Consider the following 23319-nt stretch of genomic DNA (forward strand, 5'->3'; position numbering starts at 1 on the left):
ACTGCAGCACGAGCCAGTACACAGGGCTAGGAATCCCTGTCACAAGAGAAAGAGAAGCAGGGCTGGCATTGTTTTCAACAAGTAGTTTTTATCATTTCAGCTTTGACACGTTGTATCTATGCAGGTATACCATGGATTGAATAAGAAGTGTCCTGCTCCCTACAGCATTACATTGTCCCTTACCAAATAGTACTTTTATACACACATGTTCATTGATATCATTTACACATCTATAAGAAAAAGGTTTCTAAATAGGCAGAAAAACTTACTAAATCCATAGATTTCTACCGACAAAGTACCTCCATAGTCCTCTTTACCTAAAACAAACAAACATTTCAGTTAAATTGCAGAAGAATGTAATCGCTTCTTGAAAATTCATTCTGGGGTTAACGATATCTTCCAGAATAGAAAAATAAATTATAATTTTCATAATTGTTTATATATATATATATATATATATATATATATATATATATATATATATATATATATATACAGTATATATTGATTTGTGCAAAATTAAGCTAGGATTGAAATTGCTGAAATTTTACTATATATTTTATAATTCATTATTTTACTTGTTTGTGAACAAGAGCAGTGTAGATTGTAGATTAAAGACAAGAGCAGATTAAAGATTGTAACAAACAAAACCAAGTAATACATTATTGCTGTGGTTAGTTTTTTGGGGTTTTATACTGTTTCAATTATCTCATTCTTCCTGAGCTTCATAACAAGACCCAGTGTTCAATTAAATCACAAAACACAGTAATCCCCTCTAGAACGTGTGTAGTCTTTTATTGTTCAAGACACATGATGATCTTCTACAGTCAATATTCCTGTTTTAAACATGGCTAACATTTTAAATCTGCAATGCCTATTCCATACAGAATATCTCCGCTCCTGATCACTATTATTTATTTTTTGATCCAAGAACCAGTTTCCTCTTTTAGTCAATAATTTGAATTAGCAGCCTTACCTTTCACTCCAGCACAGCAACTGAGGATCACACAGATGTAGAAGGCATTCATTACTGACACTACAGTACTCTCTGTACTAGCCTGTGTTCAGCTGGCATAAATGAAACACAACTGAATTTTGCACAAGACTAAACTCCACCCAGCAACATACAAACTTATAGGGTGTGGGTTTCAGTTCCTCAGATGTGTGAACTGCTTCCCCAGTGATCATGCATTTCTGTTTTGTATGGCCTTTGAATTGTCATTTTATTGCACAGACAAATAGATAATTTGTACTAGTTTCACTTCACTCTAATACCTCAGGCCACTAGCTTGTGACTTTTGTGTCTGTTATTATAGAACCTTGAAGCACTCCCCACAAATTAAATCTAAATATTAACGTGACTTATGACTGGTTCACAACCCCAATTAGCACTAATCTTAGACTACCTTACCTAAGGAAACATGAAGAATTTAATCAGGGTGTGTGAAACATTAATGGTAAACAGGCTCTGTGAAAGCAGCTGTTAGTCTTATAGCTCTACCTTACAGAAACTACAAGGAAGCTACTTAATGAAATTAGATGATCAAGTCTTTAATTAAACCAGGCATCAGGACAAAAATCACATCATTTTTTTTTTTTTATTCACATAAATGTATAAACCAAAGCGAAACCCAAGTCTTTATCCCCCCGATCAACCTGAAAGAAAAGCTGTGTGTTCTGTTGTGTTCTGTTCATGGTTCTGATTGACAGATTTTCTCTGGCTCCCTCTGCTGGTCAAGTCTCAATGCCTCGCTCTTTAAAGAGCTGGTACAGCTTCTCTTCCAAGGCAGCGTTTGTCCCCCGGAGCCCCTTCACTACCTGCACTGCCCAGGTGAAATACTCCTGAACACGCTGCGGAGTCCAGCCTGCAAGCAAACACAGGAACACCTCCATCAGGCAGAGCTGGGAGCACACACACAGTGATACAGAGCAACAAAGCCTCTCTATTTTACACATGCCTGCCATAGGAATACAAGTCTACTGTAGTATGTCTCCTTACCAAAAACAGTAACTTCACTTTGTTCTACCTTCTCATGAGGCAGTCTAGGGGAAAACTGCATTATATTTGCAATACTGGCTCAGCACATGATAACGGAATGCTAATAATATTAACAACTAAATGGTAATGGCTCCTCTTGACCCTTTCCTGCACGAAATACTGAAAATAGCAGAAAAAAAATGTTTTGGACACACAATAAATATATTTTTTGTTAATATTTTTTCCCATTGCTTTATATGTGGGAAAATGTGCATCCTCATATGAGGCTTTCATGCATTTTCATCTTCCATATTTCCCAATATCAAGACTTTTTTTCTGTTCCCAACATGAGGTTACCATGCATGAAAGGGTTAATATGAATACATTCTCAAAAAACAATAAAATATCAGCATTGGAGTTGTTAACTCACTTTGTGAAAGTTACACAATACAAATCACAAAGTGGTTTTTGCAGAGTCTGTGGTGTGCACGGCTGGGGTGCCCGTGCGGGCAGTCTCACCGGAGGGAGTGCCCGTGCGGGCAGTCTCACCGGAGGGAGTGCCCGTGCGGGCAGTCTCACCGGAGGGGGTGCCCGTGCGGGCAGTCTCACCGGAGGGGGTGCAGCGGTTCAGGTCCCTGAGATTGTACAGCTTGTCAGCCAGCTTGACCAGCTTGGCCTGGTGGCTGCAGTGAGGAGCATGCTCGACCTGCAGCTGCTTCCTCTCCTGTTTGGACAGCGCCTTGTCATCCGTCACTTCCTGAACGATCCGTGCCACTGTGGCCCCGAACACAGCATCCAGCTCGGGGAGGCTGGTGTCTGTGTCCTCCACTGTGTCGTGGAGCAGTGCCGCCTGCGAGGGGAGCAAAACACATACACCGCTTCACTATTATTCATGTCCGCCGAGTTATGCTGACAAAGGTCATCAACACAAATTTTTGGAAATACACCCACAGTTAATTGCCTTACATTGTTACATCTCAAGCAGACATAACTGTCATTTACTAAGCATTAAGTAACACAGAGGAGGTAATCAAGTTTCGTTTGCATTTTATCATACACTGCAGTACTGTATTTCAAAGCACTTAACAGAGCAAATCGATTTCAGAGCACAGTGACTACAGCTGCTAAACAAGCAACTTGCTACAAACAATTACATGCTGCTCTTGAGGATTTAGGCAAGGCTGCAGTTTGATCCACTCCAGTTTGGCTTAAATTAGCAACAAGCTCAGATAGCCTAACTGAGCTCATATTCAAACTCGGAACGTCTCAAACTGTATGCAATGGGAGTCTTATTCACATCAGTACTAGATCTGATACTGCAGAAAGAATCTTATCAAGTAAATTCACAGTACCTGCAAGACTGTAATGTCTGTGATTCCACCTTCATAACTTAAAATTCTGGCGACTCCTGAAATAAACAAGGCAGGCTATGTTCATTTTCAAGTTTTTCTAATAATGTACCCACCAAGCTCAGCTTTTTAACAAAATGCCAAGCTCACCGGCTTTATTATGATGTACTGTTCCCCCACTCCCTTTGCCATACAAAATGTTTACAACATGTTATTTTTCTTAGCCAATACTTTTACAATAATTACCCTACTGTGATAATTGAGCATGCTTTTCACGCGCTCTTAACAATGGTGAACGACAAGAAACGACCACAAAAAAAGAAAAAGCCGGAAGTTTTCTTAACTAGAAACGTCAGACCTTTTGCACTGCATATTTCTGCAGAAAGGTCTCACTGACATGTGACGCAGGTGTGTATTTGGCGATTGTAATTACCGATTATCTTATGTCTACTCAGTGGCAATGTGTCACAGGTTTAGGCTGATAATATCAGTGATATAGTTGTTAAATTATCTCAGGTGACACCTTTATTAATTGTAAAGATCGTAAATTTAAAACTTTCCCCAACTTTCCTCTGCCGCGACAACTGCCTTTTTTATTTCCCCACACACTGAGAACAAAACCCGTCACCTTCACAAACTTATTTCGGTTGCATTCAAATTAAGTTCAGTCTTGCCACCCTCATTTCCCTGGGCACCATACCGATGGGGTGCAGCTGCCACCACCATTCCGCTGGACACCATACCGATGGGGTGCAGCTGCCACCACCATTCTGCGGGACACCATACCGATGGGGTGCAGCTGCCACCACCATTCCGCTGGACACCATACCGATGGGGTGCAGCTGCCACCACCATTCTGCGGGACACCATACCGATGGGGTGCAGCTGCCACCACCATTCCGCTGGACACCATACCGATGGGGTGCAGCTGCCACCACCATTTCCCTGGGCACCATACCGATGGGGTGGTTGATGTAAGGGGTGGCCTCGGGGTCCTTGCGCCGCTGGGTTTTGTGTTTCTCGGCGGCGAAGTTGACCGTCTCGAGCAGCAGGACAGTTTCCAAGTTCATCCCTTGTTTCGGTAAAAAGATCAGACCAGTATCACAGAAACCCACAATTTACAATGTCTCAATAATAAGTGCAATGGAAATGTACTCCAGCATCTGCGCATGCGTTTGGCTTTGTTGCGGTTGTACCCCTTGGTTTTGTGTCCGTGCTCCAAAGTGCACAGGAACGTTGCTTCCGCAAGAAGGGAACGGTAGCAGGTAAGATTACTGTACCTGATATGAACTCGATGTTCCTGAATTCTTCAAATGATATGTCACGTACACCCATCCTTTCAAGGCAGAAAACCCACTTGAGTTAAATACTACTGTGTATCGCCGAGTCATGGATTGATGTGAGGGTTTTGTTTTAAGGTAAGGTTTTCTCACATTTGGGTCTGACACAGATGTTTATGTCCCGAAATTGTTAGTGGTTTTTTTTTTTTTTTACAAAAGAAAATATTGATTGTATTAATTATTGCATATAGTTAAAATAATTACACGCCAAGATTTTTTTTAAAAGGCTTCCCGTCCTTTTTGACGTTAAAATATTATGGAAATGACAAGAAACAACTCGACTTCGCATTGAAACTGTCACGAGCCGCAGGTCGGTATTTTGAATGGACTAAATAAAGCAAAACTATGCTGGGCGTCACCTGTGATTCAAACTGCACGTTGTGCATGTTTCTGCAGGGATAGTTACCTCCGAACCCTTCCCTCTGCTTTGAGACCTCGTTTTGTGCCTCGCGGGGTGGAGCTGCCTGGTCCCGATGGCTCTGAACAGCAGACGGGACGCCCCTGACTTCTCACTCCTCAAGAGGCTGGCCCGGGATCAGCTAATTTACCTGCTGGAACAGGTGTGAACAGGGCTGGGATAGTAAAGTGGTTTATTGAATAGTATACTGGTACTGCAGAGTGAGTGTTATTTCTCTTTGAGATGGTATCTAGTGCCTTGGTTAATGTCAGGGCTCCCCACACAAGAGAAGCAGATACTTTCCCATTCTCACAGTGATGGTGTCAAACACAGAACTGTAAATATGCCCTTTTTTTCTCAGTTACCTGGGAAGAAGGACCTGTTTATTGAAGCAGATTTAATGAGCCCCCTGGATCGGATCGCCAATGTCTCCACACTGAAGGTACATTGACCTCTTCAAGCTATAGCTGGCAGTATTTAGATGACTGCTTGGTATTTACTATTCAACCTCCAAATCTATGTTACACAGCAAACCAACAGATAAAATGAAGGAGTCTTTTGTACTTTACCAGAATTTTTACATTGATGATGCAAAAAAACAACCGAGGACACCACCTCTGGGTCCTCATAGCTAGTTACGGCCATGAGTGTACTATGTATGCAATATAAATAGTAATGTACAATTGTACTGTATCAGTGACTGTATTATGTGAGTTGCATAACAAAAAAGCAGCAACAACGCACAAAAATAACTGCCTTCCTCAATTTAGATGTTGGATGACAGTGAAGGGTGTATTTCAGAGTCGTTCATCTTATTGGCATTGGAATATGCAATAACCTTGTCATTCACCCCTGTTATACTGCAGAATCATGTCTTTTTTCTTTCCAGCAACATGAAGTGGATAAACTATACAAACTAGAGAACAAGCCTATTGTAAGCACCTGTGACCAGTGAGTATCTAACACACTGCACTGCTTTCTGATTATTTGACAGCCATGCAGTCATCATCAGTAACACATTATTTGTCATTCTGTGTGTCCCCTGCAGTTTGTAGAAAATGGATTATCGGCTTCTCATAGCTAGGGCCCCTGGAGATTCAGGATATTCATTTAACATTGTACTGAATTAGTCTACATTTTGTTCGGTGGTACATTTATTTGGGAAAGCTCATAATGACCTGCAAGCATCGCACTTCACAATTCAGTCCACGTTTGATCACAGATAAGATTCCTGACATTCTCTCTGTTGTCTCCACAGGCTGTGCTTCCTGATCCGGCCCCGGATACACAGTGTGAAGTTGATCGCCGGTGAGTGGGAGGCAACGTGTGCGTGTGCGTGTGTGTGTGCGTGTGCGTGTGGTAGCCTTAGTAAATAGGGCTGGGGTGTAATTCTGTTCCATTTCTTGTTTACCAGATATTGTAAATACAGACAAAGCAGCTGGGAGATTTAGAAGGTACAAGATCATCTTTAGCCCACAGAAGGTGAGTTCTGAGGAGCTGTCAGTCTGTCTTCACTCTACTTCGCTGTCACAGTGTCGGTCCCCATCTCTCACTGCACTTGTAAACCTACAGTATTCCTGTAGACAAGTATCTGTCAGTGTACTAGTTACATGCTCGACAATCAGTGGCCTGGTTCTGACTGACCCAGTCTGTCTGATCTGTTTCAGTTCTACGCCTGCGAGACGATTCTGGAGGAGCAGGGGATCTATGGAGGTAGATGCACAGCAATTCAAATATCTTTTAAACGCTTGGTCCAACTCATCAGTCTAGTAGTCGTTGTAACCGAATTTCGTCTACTGGATTAGGATGTTTTGGACCTAATTACAGATATCGTTCTTCTTTCAGATGTGAGCTGTGACAAGTGGGAGTTCTATCTCTTGCCACTGGATGATGACATCATCAGTCTAGAGTTGCCCGAGTTTTTCAGTGATTACTTTCTGGTAAGGAAACACAGGCATCCACAGCTAACCCATTGCTTGTCAGCTTGCTGTATTTAACGTGCTAAAGCAATGATCTTACTTTGTTAGCTTTGCTCATTGAGGAGTTAATGTGTTCATTTTTGTTTAACTCTGTCTTTAAATATTGGTAAGCGATGATGTTTCACATTCACTGGAGCAGTTTGCTGGTTCTATAACCACTCTGCTCTCTGCAGGAGGGGGACCAGCGCTGGGTGTCCACAGCAGGCAAAGCCTTGCACCTCCTGCACTCAGTTTACGGGTCCTTCTCAAAGGTGTATGGGATCGGCAGGTGTGCCAAGGTAAGCTGTCGGCATGTTAGGACTTCGCTTTGATTATGGTCATGTGATTAGTCTCACAGCCTCAAAGCCAGCTCAGAGGTGTCAAGGACTCTGTCTGTCTGTCTCTCCTGATTGGTTTAGATGACCTATGAGATGTGGCGGGAGCTTGTGGAGGATGGGGAACAGAAACCCCAGCAGCCAGAGGTTGGGAATGTCTTCCTCATTGACAGAGGTAAGGAGTGCCTTCCAGGGAGGGGTTCAGGGAGTTCCTTGTCAGTTTAACCTTAATATGGTTGACTTTTGTAGTTCTAGTAAAGACTTACAAACTTTAAATTAAACTTTGAATATGTTTTCTGGTGCAGTGATTCATTAGCATGAAATAAAGAATATGCTCTCAGTATTTACACCAGCTGTTTATAATGCAGAATCTTTTCACAGATCAAAGTTCATTGTTTATAAGGACTTCTTATAAAAGTGCAATATAAGCACTGTGGCTCAGCATTGCTATTGTAATTAAATACTGAAACATTACTTTGTTAGCTTTTGAAAGGGAGGTGAGCCTGTGGAATAAAAGATTTCGTTTTCTCTCTCTTGCAGATGTGGATTTTGTGACTTCGCTGTGCTCCCAGGTTGTATATGAAGGACTCGTCGATGATATTTTCAGGATTAAATGTGGCGAGTACTTTAACATTCCCCTTCACCACAGAATATCCAAACCCTTGGGCTAGCGAGGCTGGTATTCTTTACTACAAAACTAACTCTGCTTTGGCTTTCATCTCTGCAGGAAGCGTTGAGTTTGGTCCTGAGGTCACTTCCTCTGACAAGAGTTTGAAAGTCATGTTGAACTCCAGTGATAAGGTGAGCGAACGCATCGAGTGGCTGCTGTTTCCAGCGTGGGTCCTGTGTTCTAAATAGAGAGGGCGTCTGTATTTCAGGTCTTCAATGAGATCCGGAATGAACATTTCTCCAACGTCTTTGGGTTCCTGAGCCAGAAAGCCAAAAGCCTGCAGACCGCCTACGATGTGAGCGCACCTCCATCCCTTAAGAAACATTTTGACTGGGTCGCCTTATTCAGTCTAGCATCTCTCTAACACTGTCTCCTGTCTCTACAGAAGCGCCGTGGAATGGATATCCAACAGATGAAGACGTTTGTCTCTCAGGAGTTGAAAGGGTTAAAACAGGAGCACCGTCTGCTGAGTCTGCGTACGTGACCTTCCTTTCTTCACTAGGCATCTGAACACATGTATTTGCATTCACAATACATTTTCTTTGCAGTGTTTCTGAGTCGTGGATTATTCTGTAAGCATTCATTTATCGAGATCTGTATTCTTCTCTTATTTTCAATTGAAGTCAGAATGTACTAATCTTTCCTTTTTGTGTTTATAAATGCATTCTTTTGCAATGAAAAATTTGCTATTTTTTTCCGTATCCCTTCTGATATTAGCAGGTTCTCTTTTTCAGATATCAGTGCCTGCGAGTCCATCATGAAGAAAAAAACCAAGCAGGACTTTCAGGAGCTGTTGAAAACCGAACATTGTGAGTGTGTGTGTGTCTATCTGTGTCTGAGTTTACATGTGAATCTGTGCTTCTGTATGGGTGGGACATTGAATGCCCATTAACCATATTAAGAGTCCTTATCATTGAATACGTATTCATCCCCTCTTAAAAGAAATAGGCGAAGGATTTTAGTAAGCAACGCCAAACACTATCAATTTATCCAATGCGGAATGACAGACCGTTGGGATATTTCTTCATCAAAAGGGGTTTTTGCAAGGGGTGACCAATAGTGACTCCTTTAATTCTGTTCACTCGTACAGGTCTGCTGGAAGGGTTCAATATACGAGAGAGCATCAGCTACATAGAGGAGCACATCAACCGACAGGTGAGTGAGGGCAACGCGCTGGCCAAAATGGGCAGCGTAAGAAAGGAACTGACTGTACCAGGCAGTTAGAAACATGGATTAAAGATTTTCTTGAGAGTGCAGATGTGATTGTAATACTGGGATGTGAGACTTATTTTATGTAGGGCACGCTTGACTATTTTCAACGATACTGTCTCACCTTGAGTTCCTTTTCGGTTCAGTAAATGAACCGTGTTCCTGCTTCCATTCACAGGTTTCTTTGACCGAGAGCCTGCGGCTGCTGTGCCTTCTGTCCCTCACTGAGAATGGTGAGGCTGTGCAGCGATTTGCCAGTTTACACTCTGTATGCTGAGCCTTTTGATAGTTATTTTTCATCATTTCCTTTTGTGTGTTTTTTTTTTTTTAGGTTTAATTCCTAAAGATTATCGAAGCCTCAAAGCTCAGTACCTGCAGGTGAGTTTTTGGAGAGAGCGTCTGTGGGATTAAGAGAGCAGGCTGTATCGCTTTACTCCTGCACAGAAGGCGCGGCGAAGGCTGCTGGGTGTCTATCCAGTGGTGTGGGTTGAATGTGTTTTATCTCCCTGTCAAAGGGCGGTTGTCTAAGATGTGTGTGTCTCTCTCAGAGCTATGCCACAGAGCAGTGCGGTTGTCTGAGGTGTGTGTGTCTCTCTCTCAGAGCTATGGCACAGAGCACCTCCTCACCTTTGCAAACCTGCGAAAATTGGGCCTGTTGGTGGAGCAGCAGCCTGGAGACACCATCATCGCCATGGAGAACAAAGTGGGCAAACTCGTCACCGACAAGGCTGTAGGTGAGACAATCCGACAGAAGAGGTCATACAGACAGATAGACAGCCACTCATATGAAACGGTGGCTGAGCCAGACCGTAGTATCTTTCTGACCAACCGAAAGCAGTAAGCAGACATCCCATAATTTTTATCCTTTGTTTCAGCTAGTGCCTACACTGTCTACTCACCTTGGTTTGTAATCAAACTATTTTTCAGGGAAGCTGACAGATGCCTTTAACTCTTTGGCAAAGAAAAGCAATTTCCGAGCACTGAGCAAGAAGCTGGCTCTGGTGAGTAGCACAGCGATGGTTCATTTCCATTAAACAAGTGCCGTGCTGCCCAGTGTAACTGTGTCCTCGTCCTCAGATCCCCAAGGTGGATGGAGAGTACGACCTGCGCACCCCGCCAGACATGGCCTACATCTTCAGTGGTGCCTACATGCCTCTGAGCTGTAAGCTGGTGGAGCAGGTAGGTGGCACCAAACAGGGGATTGGAGTTATCAAATAACAATCCGAGGAAACCCCTTTATTAAGAGACCGAGAGTGAAGGGGCCCCTCAGCAATTCAAGAGGAAAGCACTTGGGATGAGTGCTGCCCTGGTGTGACTCTGCTTGTCTCTGCAGGTTCTTGATCACGGATGGACTGGACTTGAAGAGGTGACTCGTCTGCTCAATGGGAATGAGTTTGCAGTCACAGGTAAGAGAGTGAGTCAGAGGTTTGAGTGAGTGAGGTCATCTATATACTTTGACTGCGTTTATACTGTAGGTAACATAAGTTAACCAATTTATATAACAAATATACATATACATATATTTACAATGCCGTTAATGTAGAAATGCAGAATTAAGTTCCTGCCTTAACGATGGAACTGCTATACTGTTAATGTGTGTAGTCTGTCCCTTTTAGTCCCAGTTGCCTTGCTAAACATGTGCTTCCTCCCTCCAGCAGGTGGCAGTGGTGGCGAAGTGAAAACCAAGGACGATTCCCCGCGGCTCGTCTTTGTCATGTTCCTGGGAGGCTGCACCTTCTCTGAAATTTCAGCCCTGAGATTCCTGGGGAGAAAGAGAGGTATGCAGTGCTGAATCGGAGAGACGGACAGGTGTTAAAAGTTTTTAGAAAAGCTGCCTTCTACTGCTGCAGGACTGTGGCTGTTTGCCCCTACCTTAAACACTCAATCACATTTGTCAGCCAGGCTGAGACATTTCTTTAGTTTGTCTCTGTGCAGCTTTTTGGCTTCAAACGGATTTCAGTGCGCTTGCAGCTCAAACTTCTTTTGTGGTATATAACTAAACTAGGATGGAAACAAGGCCTGCATTCTGGTCAAAGAGTGCACAAAAGGCTTACTGTAGTGAACATACAACACAGTATAATATTTAAAACGTGTGATGTAGATGTCATAGTGATGCAATAGGTACAGGTGTTAATGTTACTGATAGGGCAGCTACAGTACAGCATAGTCATTGTGTCAGTATGACAGGTGCTAGTCTTATTCTTCAGGCTTCGTTTTACTAGATTGTAGTCAATCTAAAGGACTGCAGATATAAAATGAATATTTGGGATTAGGTTAACAAAAGCCTGCAGTGTTAAAGGCCAGAATGAACTGTGGATTACCAGTTATACAGTACAGTGTGTATTTGATTGGAGACAAATTGCAGGAAAAAAAAAAATAAAGACCTTACTTTGTTTTGTTTTTTCCATCTATAAAGGTTACAAGTTCATCATCGTGACGACAGCCATCACCAACAGTGCCAGGCTGCTGGAGTCCGTGCTGGGCAGTCGGGTGTGACCCTGGGAGTCGTTTCCTGGAACAGGGTTGATGGAGTGTGGACCCTTCCTACAGAATGTGAAAAGGGGGCACCGTGAAGCTGGCTGCAGGCGTGCAAACCAGTCTGTATTGTGCCGAACTGTACAGAAGGAGGAAAATAGCCAATGTGTGTTCCTCTGCTTTGTGACCTTTCTGCCAAAATCGGACTTCGCTCATTGTTAGCCAAATGTGTGACTGTAAATATCTCAGCCAGTGGTAAAAGACTATCCGCTCACCTGGGTTAGAGAATCTTGTTTTTGTGCAGAACTTGCCAGTGCGTGACCTTCATACTATACAAAACCCAGTAATTTAAACTAACTGCTTGTTTCACAGACCCACACTAATATTGGTCTACCTTTCATTAGATCAGGTAGGGTAGTCCAATATATGTTATGGAATGGATTACTGAAACTACAGCAAATAAATGGAAACTGTAAAACTCCAATCGACTGGATTTCCACATACTGTTAACAGACGGGTTTGCTAGTGCTGAATCCACCTGGGACTGTTCCCATCAAAAACAAGAATCAACCCACTTGAGCTGAAGGAAAAGTTCTGCTTAAAGAGGTGATCCAATATTCTCTTACGCTTAACTGGGATCTTCACAGAGGGTAAGTGAATTGTACAGAAGACAGATTGAGAACCCGTTCTCTCCAGTGCAACCTTAAAAAGAAGTGCTTACATTTTAAAATCCTGTTTTAAAACCGGTTTTTACACATGTAAAGATTCTGCTATTCTAGTTGTTATCTTGTAAGTCTATGTTGGAAATACCTCTGGAGGTGGTTCCTGTAAAACGTTATGAGTTTAACACTGTTTTGCATGTGGTCGTGACTCCTGCAGGAGCAATCAACCGGCAAATAAGAATTGAAGGTCAAGCAAGCAGCACTGTACATTCACAAAAATACTTTTTGCTCTTGAGGCTCTTTTATATTCACCTGTCTAGAAGCATTAGTTACCCCAAAAGATTCACTTATTTGTGTGGCGAGCCAATTTTCATGCAGGGATAATGATTTTTTTTTTTTTTTTAACCCTGCCTAACCAGCCCCCTTTAAGTTTGTGGGGGGGGGGGGGATAAGATTCAGATGCCACTGGCCTTGTCACCTGCCTCAAGTCCTTTGAATGTGTTAGGATCAGTGTCCTTCACAGTAATACCGTACCCTCAACCCTGTAAAATACTGGATTGAACGCAAGAGAGAAATGTGATTCTCAACAAAGGGAGTGATTCTACATTATGAATTATTGGGCCACATGTAGTAATCACACATGTAGTAATCATTTGCTATGGCATTATCTGCACATTTGTTTTCTTAACAACCACAGCAGGAAAACGTGGTTAATGATTACAGAATTTTTTCATTCCAGTCAAAATGGTATTGTCTACTGAAAAGACTTGTTTCTTGACAGTTCCATTACTTATACCAGTGTAATAAAAAATAATTTTTCAGCATGCATTATTGTTGACATTCCGATTTTCCAGATTGTATTGATTTTTTTTTATTTCAATAAAAACAAAAGGAAACCTCATACATTGTCTGGGCTGTTTAAATATATATATAAAATGTAATACTCTATTATAAAGGTCTATGGTTAAATGTTACTAATGTTATGTAAAATGTTGTGTTTTATTGTTCTTGGGAAAACCCCTTACTGTCACCTGCATTGGAACATGGAGACCGAGTTACTGAGAAAATGGAACCGCGCTCGTAGTATCTTCCAATGTAAAACCAAACTGTACAGACTTGAGTCGCCACGTAAGTTTGTGCTCCAGTGAAAACATTTCGCAACTACTTTTGCAAGGATTCTAGCTTCCGATCGGCTAGGTTATTTTCTTCAGAACAGCTTTCACTAAATATGAAATGCATCAGGGATGTGTGTTACAAGGTCATGGTGAGTACGGGGTTATTATTATAATGTTAAATTAGCAACATGCGCTTTAAAACCCGCAGAAGCAGTCTTTACTTTGGCGTGGTGACTTCATCGTTTCCAGCACGACCTCGTCTGGACTCAAGGCGCAGGCGCATGAAGAATGGAGAAACAAAAATTGTTTAGTTGCTATGGTTTCCATGACGTCCCGTTCTCGAAACCAATAGGAGTAAGGTACAGTTAGTCGGGAAATTTGAATTAAATGAGATAGAACTGCCAGTGCGAGCTGGGAGTGGAAGAGAAATTAAAAAAAAATAACACCGCTAATAATAAAGTCTATTATTCGACGGGATTTTACCAGCATATCAGAGTCCGGGTACGGTTAACATGAGAAAAAGGTGAGGATAAGAACTTTAAATAATTTAAACGTTTATATGTCGCTGAAGAGTGGATTGGAAACAGCCCCAGTACATCACATGATTCCACGTAAACCGTTTAAGCGATTGTATTTTATATTGGTGTATGACCACAAAGTATACCATAGTATATTAATTTTAGTATATTGTATTAATTGATTAAAAAAAAACAGTATCGATTGTTATTAAGTAATTTATTCATTAATCGTACAGAAGAGTTCGCATAGTCAAATCTATAGAATGCCATGCTTTCCTGTTGTGTTTATTATATTTGTCTTAACCCTGAGCAACTAAACCGATCTAACAAGCGTGGAAGACTTGCGACGTTTTGCTATTGTATTGTCGTTAATAGATTGTGGTTTCGTTTATTTATTTGTGATACAACTGATTGGGGGCTGGGGATTGGAAACCGTGAGTTTCGAAAGAGAGACAATAGTCAATACATCGTGTTTATTCGCCCACTTCAGCACTGCAGCAAGGTAGTACAGTTGTTTCAGAATAAACTATTTACACAGTCAACCCTGAACCTCTTGAACCTGAGTTTCTAGCACCCGAGTCAAGGCATAAAGTGAACCTTGCAGCAGCAGTGTTTTCCAACAGTTTGTTTTTAAAATACATACGATATAATTCTATGGAAAGATTAATCAAGGTCATTGAAAAGTTAAAAGTAAACACCTGTTTCGTCCATACATGGACAGTACAGCGAGCAAAACGGAGTCATGTCTTATTGGTTTGTTTGCTAGTTTGAGCCCTGGTGCAAGAATCAGTGCAAGTCCAGCAGTACTCTGTAGAGATCCAAAGTGTCCATTTACCAAGAGCTTGCACAGTACTGCCAGTGCCCAAACATTTTGTACAATACATTCTCTTTCAGAACTTCAAAGACTCCTCTTAAACTCTGAGTTAAGCTTAAACTAGTTTAGAAACCGAAAAGGTTCCAGTGACTTTGAATAGAACTGTCATTTTCACAATTGTGTCTGCTGTACAGCTCACCTTGGATTTGTGAAACTGGATTATCCAAACAATTCTGCTCAGTACAATATATTCAATACAATATTGGAATGCCGATTTATCAAAAAAAAAAAAAGTTTTTGATAATTGAGTCTTACTGTATTTACCTAAATACTAAATTACACAGGGTTCTGATTTGCTCATTTCTTAAGTCTTGTAAGCAATGTTTTTTTTTTTTCTGTCTTCAATTTAAAACGTGTCTGTTTAAATCAAAGGGCTGAGTAATGTCTGGGTGTGTCTGAAACACATTCAGTAGAGAGGAGCCTTGAGTACAAAACCGTTGCAAATGATTAACATTCCAATACATTGAAGTAGCTTGAAACCAGTCAGTGCAGTAGTTTAACCTGATAAAAAGGTCTCGCAGCCGCTGTCAAAGTTTGAAAGGGCAGACTGCCCATTTCCCGAACTTATGTAACTCGCTTTATCCTAAAATTGCATTTTTATCCAATCCAACTGTAGATTCCTCTGTGTCCACATATTGTAAATCACTATAACTTGTCCTTGCTACAACAGCACTGTATCACACTTTTAGCTCTTCAGATGTAAGTTGAATCTGTTCTTCAGAGAGTGAACTGTGTATCCCTTTTCCTTGCCAGTGAGGTGTTGGCTGCAGAGTCTGTGGCATGTTTAAACAAAGCCCTGTCCCGCCTAAAGGATATCTGGGAGGAGATTGGGATCCCAGAGGACCAACGACTGCAGAGAACGGATGTGGTAAAGAAACACATTAAAGTGAGTACTGAAAATATTTTAATCAGGCAATGCTAAAATAAATACAATTCTTTAAGAAAAAAGAAATGTCCTCAAGACTGTAAAAAGTGCTTATGTTGATGCAATGATGATGTATCCCCTTAGGGCCTGCTGGACATGATGATATCTGAGGAGGAGAGCCTCAGGGAGAGGCTGCTGAATAGTATCGCTTTGTGTCGCAAGGAGCTGGACACTCTGTGCATGGAGCTTCGCCTGCCTCCATTTGAGGTGAGGGGGATTGACAAACAATATGTCAAAATTAAAACTGTTTAGAAACTGACAAGGTTTCTAAGAGTGGCTAGAACCCAGACTATTAATGTCCTTTCCTGTGGTTTTGGTGATGTAAGCAACAGGAAAAGTTTTCTCCCCAAGATAAACATTGGGATCCAAAGTCTGGCTTTTTAAAGCTCTCCCTAGTGGTGGAAAGGAGGCAACACTGTTACATTGTGTTGTACTAAATATAAAAGAATGTCTGTGCTGTGAATGTAAGTCTGCAGCAGAATCCCTTATGTTGAGCTGGTTGAGTCCCTGGCTGCATGATCTGCCTGATCATTTCTAAAGAGTCTTGTTGCATTGGCAGGAAGAGGAGGGAAACACAGTCCTGCAGCTTGAGAAGGACATCCGCACACGACTGGAGGTGATGATGAAACAGAAGAAGGAGAGAATGCATGATTTGAAGACCTTGAAAGAGCAAGACCAGGACCTCTGTGACATTCTCTGCACCGAACCTTACTGCATTGACAGTGACGCTGTCCCCAGCCTGGAGGAACTGAACCAGTTCCGTCACCACATTGCAAGTCTCTGCGCAGAAAAGGTAAGACTATATCCCTATCTGAGACTATGGGAGTGCAGTTTTGTGTTATGAACAGGCTGTTATAAATGGTGGCTAAGGCACAAATGAATGTATTTTTCTTTCATAAGCTTGTTCCTGGAGCACTGCTTCTCTGTCAATATAGGGAGTTCTTTACAGTGCAGGTTGTTTCTAACTCTGCTGCTTGTTGATTAGGAGCGAAGAAGAAGAGAGTTTGTGGGCATCAAAAGGCAGATTATTTTGTGCATGGAGGAGCTAGACCACACACCAGATACAAGTTTTGAGAGAGATGTGGTGTGTGAGGAAGAGGAGGCTTTCTGTCTGTCCACAGAGAACATCGCTATGCTGAATCAGCTCCTGAATCAGGTAGGTGGTGAAATATTTCAAATGATGCATATCTTTATACTGGGAAGTTGTCACATATTTTTACTATTTAAATTGGACCTGGTGTAATTTACTTTAATTAGGCTATGAAGCTGTTCTCAAAAGCTGGCTCAGACTTTGTTTCTTACTTTTAGCTGGAGGTGCGCAAGTCCCAGAATGAGGTCCTTTGCGGTTCTTACCGCGACAGGATCGTGGAGCTATGGGAGAGACTGCAGGTTCCACAGGAGGAGAGGGACGCCTTCTCTGTTCACATGGCTGGGTCCAGACCAAGTAATATTCAGGCTGTAAGTGACATTTAAAAACACTTTGGACATTCATTTTGTCCTAAAATGTATAAGTGCAGTATATGGAGTTTGTCAATACATAGAGAAGATAACTGGGTTACTTTAGGCTGCATTCACACTGGGTTTGTTTCAAACTGACTCGGTCTGGTTCGTTTCGTTTGAGACAATGTATCAATGTGGTTGCTGTTCACACAGCTATTGATTTATTGTTTTTTAATATAGCATGGTTTAGATTCTTACATATTGCTGTTGAAGAAAGCACTGGGGGAGCACATTGCTAATTTAATTAATACATTTCTTGTATGCCTCCAGTCTACACGTATTGTTCAGCTTCTCAGTCACTGCACTATCTGTGGTTCGTTTAAAATATGAACTCCTCAACACAAACACATGCTTATTTCTCATGAGTTACTGTTACTCTTTCTTCTTATTGGTGCCTTTCTGGATTGGCCTAGTTACAAGAGGAGGCGGAGCGTCTGCATGAGCTGAAGCTACAGAACATTCGGAATGTAATCCAAGCCATCCGAGCAGAGGTGGTGGCCTACTGGGAAAAATGCTTCTACAGCCCTGAGCAGAGGCAGGCCTTCGCACCCTACTATGATGGTTTGTTTACAAGCTTTACCATGACCACAGATATATAATTGATCTTAGTTTTATCTGGATTACCTATTACCTACTGTGAATACATTGTAGTGTGCATAAGTAGATTGAGCTGTGCTGGAGCCCGTGTATTTTATTGTGCTGTCTGTTCCCTTTAACAGAGGATTACACAGAGGACCTGCTGAGTCTGCACGATGCTGAGATCCTGCATCTGAAGCAGCACTATGAGGATCACAGAGAGCTCTTTGAAGGGGTACACAGATGGCAGGAGAGCTGGACGCTATACCTGGAGCTTGACGTAAGAGTGTGGCATGATGAGAAAGTATATTACCAGCACTGGGCTCACCGACCCTAACACTCCTCTCTGTCTGACTTCTCATTACAGAGAAAAGCAACAGATCCGTCAAGGTTTACAAACAGAGGAGGGAACCTTCTGAAGGAAGAGAAGCAGAGAGCAGATCTTCACAAAAACTTGCCTAAAGTAAGAGAATTACTGAACGGTACAGTTATTCAAAACTGCTTGAAATCTGACTGAAATCTCAGAATACGGATGAAAGGAATGCAGCAGGTACATTGGCATGGTGAGGAGTTAACATTGTAATTCATTTCCCTTTCCTGCTGTGCCGGCAGCTGGAAAAGAAGTTGAAGGCGCAGATCGATGACTGGGAGCAGGAGCAGGGCCGGGAGTTCCTGGTGAGCGGACAGAAGTTCCTGCAGTTTGTGGAAGAGCAGTGGGAGCTTCACCGTCTGGAGAAGGAGAGGGAAAAGCAGGAACGGGTGAGGAATCTTAGAAGGGGAGAGTGTACAACCTGCATATTGGATATTTAACAGTATATTGAACTAATTCTGCCTAAATAATAGGATGGCACTTGGCTGTGGCACACTGTGAACTAATATGTTATTGAATTGTACATGCTGTATTAATCGGTCACAACAGAAATGAGCTTGTCACCAAATAAGTTTGACACATGTAACCTCACAGTCTTTGCTTTTCATTTCTATTTGACACTGTATTTTAATTGGCTCGTGTATCCACTTTCTGTATTATCTAAATGGCATAAACCCTATTAGCAGTGGTATAAACTAAATCTGTACACTGTCTGAACAGAGCTTTATAAAATTGGGCTTAGATAACTTTAATTTGCAATTAACTCCTTTGTTCCGTTTTACAGCAAATGAAAAAGACCAAGCAGATAGAAGAGGAGATGCTGTATGGCACTGCTCCAAGAACTCCATCCAAACGAAGGTTTCTGGGAGCAAACACTCCTGGAAAAGTGCGTAGGGTAAGAGTGTGCTTGTGACAGGTCCTGACTTATCCTGTCTTTTGAGAGAAGAAAAGAAGCAGGTGAATCAATAAAAATGAAATTCTGTCTGTGTGGAGTGCAGTATGCGCCTTATAGCCTGGACGTCGCCGGTTTGAGTCCAGGCTATTCCATTGCCGACCGTGGACGGGATCTCCCGAAAGCGGTCGGCTGACGGCACACGGTTCGGAGGACAGCGTGTGTTCGTCTTCACCGCTCCCGAGTCAGCGCAGGAGTGGTAGCGGTGAGCTGAGCTTAAATAATAATTGGATATTCTAAATTGGGAGAAAATAATAGAAAATAATTGGCAACTACTAAATTAAAACAACAACAAAAAAAAAAACCACGAAGTTCTGTCAGGTTATTCTACCCTTCTATTGGCTTGGCTTGTGCTGCAAATATTAACCTGTTGGCTTCAGGCAGTCCTGCAACTAACTTTCCCTGCTTTTTTTCTCCCCAGCTCAATGCTACCTCAGTCTCTAGTGCCAATCCCAACAGCACGGTACGTTCTGCCTTCGGTGGGACTCTCTGTCACTCCCCTGTGTCCCGTCCCCCACTCTTGGGAAGCAAGGTCAGTTTCAGCATAGCTTACACATATAGTAGAATGGTATCTCTGTTGTTAATATTACTGAGCCGCTCGGCATATTCTGTGACTAACATGACTTGCAAAGTATAAACCCTGCTGTGTACCCCTGTCTTTGAACTGTAGTGCCCTTTCTAACAATACCTGACTCAAACTTCTTTGCAAGAAAAGGGGCAAGGAGCGAAAGAGGGCATCCTACTCGATAATTTAGAATTTCATTTATATTATATATCTAATAGATTTTTTGTCTGTAACCTAAATGTGTATAATTTTAAATAGTTCTATATATTTTTTTTTTTGTAGCCTGTCCAGCCGGTTCGAACTCCAGGACGCAGCAAGCCTCCCCGCATGGGGGTGCTGGAGCGGAACAAGGAGAATGTGTCCCAGTTGAATGGAACTGCCATGAGTGGTGCGTTCAAGGGCACAGCTAGTCCACAGTGTAACTTCAGCAGTAACACTGTTGCCAGCACCTATTCTGAGTTTGCGGTAATTCACTTTTCTGAAAACATCTACCAATCTCTTCAGTAACACACAGTCGGGTATAGCTGAGGGATTGCAGGCTAACCTGGAGGGAGAAAGGGAAATTGATTTTGCCTTCATCTATGTAGCTTTTAATTCTGTTACTTTGCACGTTCTAAACACTTTGAATTAATGTGAAGGGTTTATGAACGTAATTGCATAGAGAAGGTGCCATGCATATTTTGATTTGACCCAGAAAGCAACATTGTCCCCTGCAATTCCCTTTTATGACTAGGTTTCATGGTAAATTTGTATAATTTCTATTCTGCATTTGTAGAAGGATTTTGCCCATACAGACTCTACCGCCCTCAGTTCAAGGTCTGTATGAACTGTAAATCCATGTCCTTGTCTGCATAATCCTACTGTACCCTGCAGCCTTCATCCTCTACTACTGGCATGTTTAGCTATTGGTACAGGTCTTTAGTGAAACTTTTTTGAATTCCTGCATTTATTAATCTCCACTTTATTGCACTCCCCACTGTCCCTTCCCAAAACTGATGATAGTGTCATTCGACTGGATCAAAGTCAACCGTATAAAACATTCTGCCTGAAGAATAGGAAATAGGAAAACTTGACTGTATGTTTCTGTTTGTGTTTGCTATATATCTTGGGTTATACATTCAGTGCTCTGGCTGCTTCTCTGTATTGCTTGATTTCAACTAGGTTGATTTACTAACTTCAGTTAATTTCATTCCCTTTCCCTCTGTATCCTCTCGCATGTCCAAGTAGAACAACACCACATATATCAGCAAACTAGAGTCATTTTATCCAGGGATTGGTAGATGGTTTGCCTGTGGAAAACAAATGATGAAATACAGAAGTAATATGAACTTAAACCAAAGGTTAGACTATCAAAGAATAAATGAATTTGCATTCGGAATGGTGGCTGACTGTACCGTCATTGTTAAATGAAGCTGCAGTTTTAATATAGAAGTGATGCATGATGAGTATTCTCTACTGTCTATTGCAGAGGTGATCTTGGGTTTAAGTCCCAGTTCAACCACTGATTTAAAATTAAATCTTCAACTATTAGTACTTTAGTGAATCCCAGTAGAACACCTTTAGAGTAATGTTTTTAGTTTCAGGATGAGAACCCTTGAGATGCATAATATCCTGGTGGGATGGTTCCATAAGCTGCATCACAATGTACATGCATCAATAAGTAGAACAGAGAATAACTGTTCCTCGGATGTAATACAATCTCTAAAGTAATGCTCTTATTTAATGGTAATGGCAAGCAAACATTTGTAACCAAACAGCTAGTCTTCCTTTAACTTTGAATTCAAGAAAATAATTATCATGTATTTATTTTTCTTCCTGCTAAAATAAACGTGTATCTATTGATTCTGTGATTCTTAAAGCAGCATGTCTATGATTACAATTGGTGCAATTAAACAATATCTGATTTGAAATTGATGTGAAAAATATTGGCCATTGCAAGTTAACAAAAAAAGGCACCGGCTCTGTTTCACATAATACCATACTACGCCTCTTATCTTTTTGGCTTGTCAAACTATTTGCAGAAAGTTAGTTGGACAAATCAAATCGGCACTGCTTTAAAAGGTTTTGGTTATTTCCTCAGAATTATAGAACTGCAGCTAATGGTACAGTATCTAAAAGCATAGAAATAACTGAATGTGTCGAGATGTATTTAAAACTAACAAATGATTTATTTTGTTTCAACAGCGAGAACTTTCAAAAGCATCCAAATCTAACTGCAATTCTGGAATCCTAAACTCTACTATTACCAGCCATCGCACCTGACTGCCAGCAGCGTTTGATTCTGGAATCCTAAACTCTACTATTACCAGCCATCACACCTGACTGCCAGCAGCGTTTGATTCTGGAATCCTAAACTCTACTATTACCAGCCATCGCACCTGACAGCCAGCAGCGTTTGGAAATGGAAAGTAGCAGGGCAGGCTTCAAACCTTTGGAGTACTTTGTAAATGTGGGCTTTTGGGTGCATTTATTTTAATGAAGGTAAACCTATAAGAAAAATATACAAACAGCAGCATAACCAGCCAGAATATATTTAACTGCTAGTTTTAAAATCAGCAAGCTTTGTTATAATCAACACTATTTTTCTTAATACTAATTAACACTGTTTTAAAGAAAGTGACATGCAAGGTTAAGTTTGACCTTGTTTATTATTATAATTGTTTTTTTAATGTATTTATTATTTTCAATGTCCAGTACTGGTTATGTCTAGCTTTTAGTTTTATTTTTCTTCATATGTTTTAGCTAATGAATAGTAGCTACATTTATGTACTTTGCTAAACTAATTTTAACCTGTTAGTTTTATTATGTATATACTGTTAAAAGTTAATAATCATGTAAGTTTTGCACATTTCTTGGCACTACATCTGTACAATAGTGCTTTGCTTGTCATAGTTATTCCTAATGTTATACTGTACTTTTCAACTTGTATTTCAGGAGGGTCTTGATACGCTACATATAGTTTAGGGTTCTCTGTGTAGTGAGGACTGTCCATCACGAACAAAGCTTTCTATTTCTGCCTGGTAGAGTGCTATTCATATTTATGTAAGAGGCTCTGCTTTCTGAGAATCTCTGTAAATACATTTCTGGTTCTGTAGCTCTAGGATTACACTGAAAATGAATGGGCTCTTCAAGAAATAAACTGAACAAAGTAAATAGCAAACATTATGTTAGAAAAGCAAAACTGTTGTGATCGACTGACTAAAGAAGGTCTTGTTTGAATTGAAGTGGTTGCTATTTGTGTTTGTTAAAGGAAAAAGTTTATTAAATGTAAATGTTAGAAAAAACCTTATGCTAAAATAAACTCCAATGTCTTGTAAGAAAACACTGTAAATTAGTTTCTGTTTTTAGAGCGGTGTGGAATATAGGTATGATTTAAACTGTACAATTGTTATCTATAAAATCAATATAATCACTTGTTTATACTTGCTTGGTTTTTTTCTGTCTTCAGGTGTTACTAATGGTTTTAAGTCTTTGTCAATGTGTAAGTTTCATAAAAGACATTGCCAAAGCCTTTTTGATAATAACGTTTTTTATTACAAAATATATTTTAA

General features: G+C 41.1%; 3 protein-coding genes across 7 annotated transcripts; 2 read left to right on the forward strand and 1 right to left on the reverse strand.

Moving 5' to 3' along the window:
• Positions 1-1530: 1530 nt before the first annotated feature.
• Positions 1531-4519, reverse strand: LOC117428111 (guanosine-3',5'-bis(diphosphate) 3'-pyrophosphohydrolase MESH1-like). Of its 2 annotated transcripts, none has more exons than XM_034917251.2 (4): positions 4286-4519; positions 3331-3386; positions 2588-2828; positions 1531-1865 (listed from the first exon to the last, which is right to left on the reverse strand). In XM_034917251.2, the coding sequence occupies exons 1-4, from the start codon at positions 4395-4397 to the stop codon at positions 1735-1737; spliced, it is 540 nt and encodes a 179-aa protein (XP_034773142.1). In that variant the 5' UTR covers positions 4398-4519; the 3' UTR covers positions 1531-1734. The 2 variants fall into 2 exon arrangements, with proteins under 2 accessions (XP_034773142.1, XP_058851293.1); XM_058995310.1 differs by having other exon boundaries at positions 2558-2828.
• Positions 4520-4568: 49 nt separating this feature from the next.
• LOC117428109 (vacuolar protein sorting-associated protein 33B-like) lies at positions 4569-13274 on the forward strand. Its single transcript, XM_058995311.1, has 24 exons — positions 4569-4745; positions 5064-5227; positions 5426-5506; positions 5954-6015; positions 6323-6372; positions 6479-6546; positions 6732-6777; positions 6910-7004; positions 7217-7321; positions 7442-7532; positions 7898-7979; positions 8089-8158; positions 8236-8322; positions 8413-8503; positions 8762-8836; positions 9118-9182; positions 9415-9469; positions 9568-9614; positions 9838-9970; positions 10164-10237; positions 10314-10415; positions 10570-10642; positions 10892-11014; positions 11653-13274. The coding sequence occupies exons 2-24, from the start codon at positions 5141-5143 to the stop codon at positions 11730-11732; spliced, it is 1842 nt and encodes a 613-aa protein (XP_058851294.1). The 5' UTR covers positions 4569-4745; positions 5064-5140; the 3' UTR covers positions 11733-13274.
• Positions 13275-13807: 533 nt separating this feature from the next.
• LOC117427940 (protein regulator of cytokinesis 1-like) lies at positions 13808-23185 on the forward strand. 4 transcript variants are annotated; one of them, XM_034046340.3, is made up of 15 exons: positions 13808-14011; positions 15634-15766; positions 15890-16012; positions 16365-16598; positions 16791-16961; positions 17114-17263; positions 17719-17866; positions 18025-18161; positions 18249-18344; positions 18494-18640; positions 19036-19146; positions 19625-19735; positions 20051-20233; positions 20544-20584; positions 21953-23185. In XM_034046340.3, the coding sequence occupies exons 1-15, from the start codon at positions 14001-14003 to the stop codon at positions 21999-22001; spliced, it is 1845 nt and encodes a 614-aa protein (XP_033902231.3). In that variant the 5' UTR covers positions 13808-14000; the 3' UTR covers positions 22002-23185. The 4 variants fall into 4 exon arrangements, with proteins under 4 accessions (XP_033902231.3, XP_058851295.1, XP_033902233.3 ...); XM_058995312.1 differs by having other exon boundaries at positions 20051-20156; XM_034046342.3 differs by lacking the exon at positions 20544-20584.
• The last annotated feature ends 134 nt before the right edge of the window (positions 23186-23319 follow it).

The sequence above is a fragment of the Acipenser ruthenus genome, chromosome 21 (assembly GCF_902713425.1).
Source record: "Acipenser ruthenus chromosome 21, fAciRut3.2 maternal haplotype, whole genome shotgun sequence".
NCBI classification, from domain to species: domain Eukaryota; kingdom Metazoa; phylum Chordata; class Actinopteri; order Acipenseriformes; family Acipenseridae; genus Acipenser; species Acipenser ruthenus.

Bases quoted from the DNA above. Each gene is read 5' to 3' on its own strand.
- LOC117428109 (XM_058995311.1), top strand. From the start codon at position 5,141: ATGGCTCTGAACAGCAGACGGGACGCCCCTGACTTCTCACTCCTCAAG. The intron at 6,016-6,322 runs GTGAGTATCTAA...TTGTCTCCACAG, and splicing joins ATTGTAAGCACCTGTGACCA to GCTGTGCTTCCTGATCCGGC. The intron at 9,971-10,163 runs GTGAGACAATCC...ACTATTTTTCAG, and splicing joins CGTCACCGACAAGGCTGTAG to GGAAGCTGACAGATGCCTTT.
- LOC117427940 (XM_034046340.3), top strand. The intron at 18,162-18,248 runs GTAAGAGTGTGG...TTCTCATTACAG, and splicing joins CGCTATACCTGGAGCTTGAC to AGAAAAGCAACAGATCCGTC. The intron at 20,234-20,543 runs GTAATTCACTTT...CTGCATTTGTAG, and splicing joins GCACCTATTCTGAGTTTGCG to AAGGATTTTGCCCATACAGA.
- LOC117428111 (XM_058995310.1), bottom strand. From the start codon at position 4,397: ATGAACTTGGAAACTGTCCTGCTGCTCGAGACGGTCAACTTCGCCGCC. The intron at 2,829-3,330 runs GTACTGTGAATT...CTCCCCTCGCAG, and splicing joins CAGACATTACAGTCTTGCAG to GCGGCACTGCTCCACGACAC. The intron at 1,866-2,557 runs GTGAGACTGCCC...GTTTGCTTGCAG, and splicing joins CCGCACGGGCACCCCCTCCG to GCTGGACTCCGCAGCGTGTT.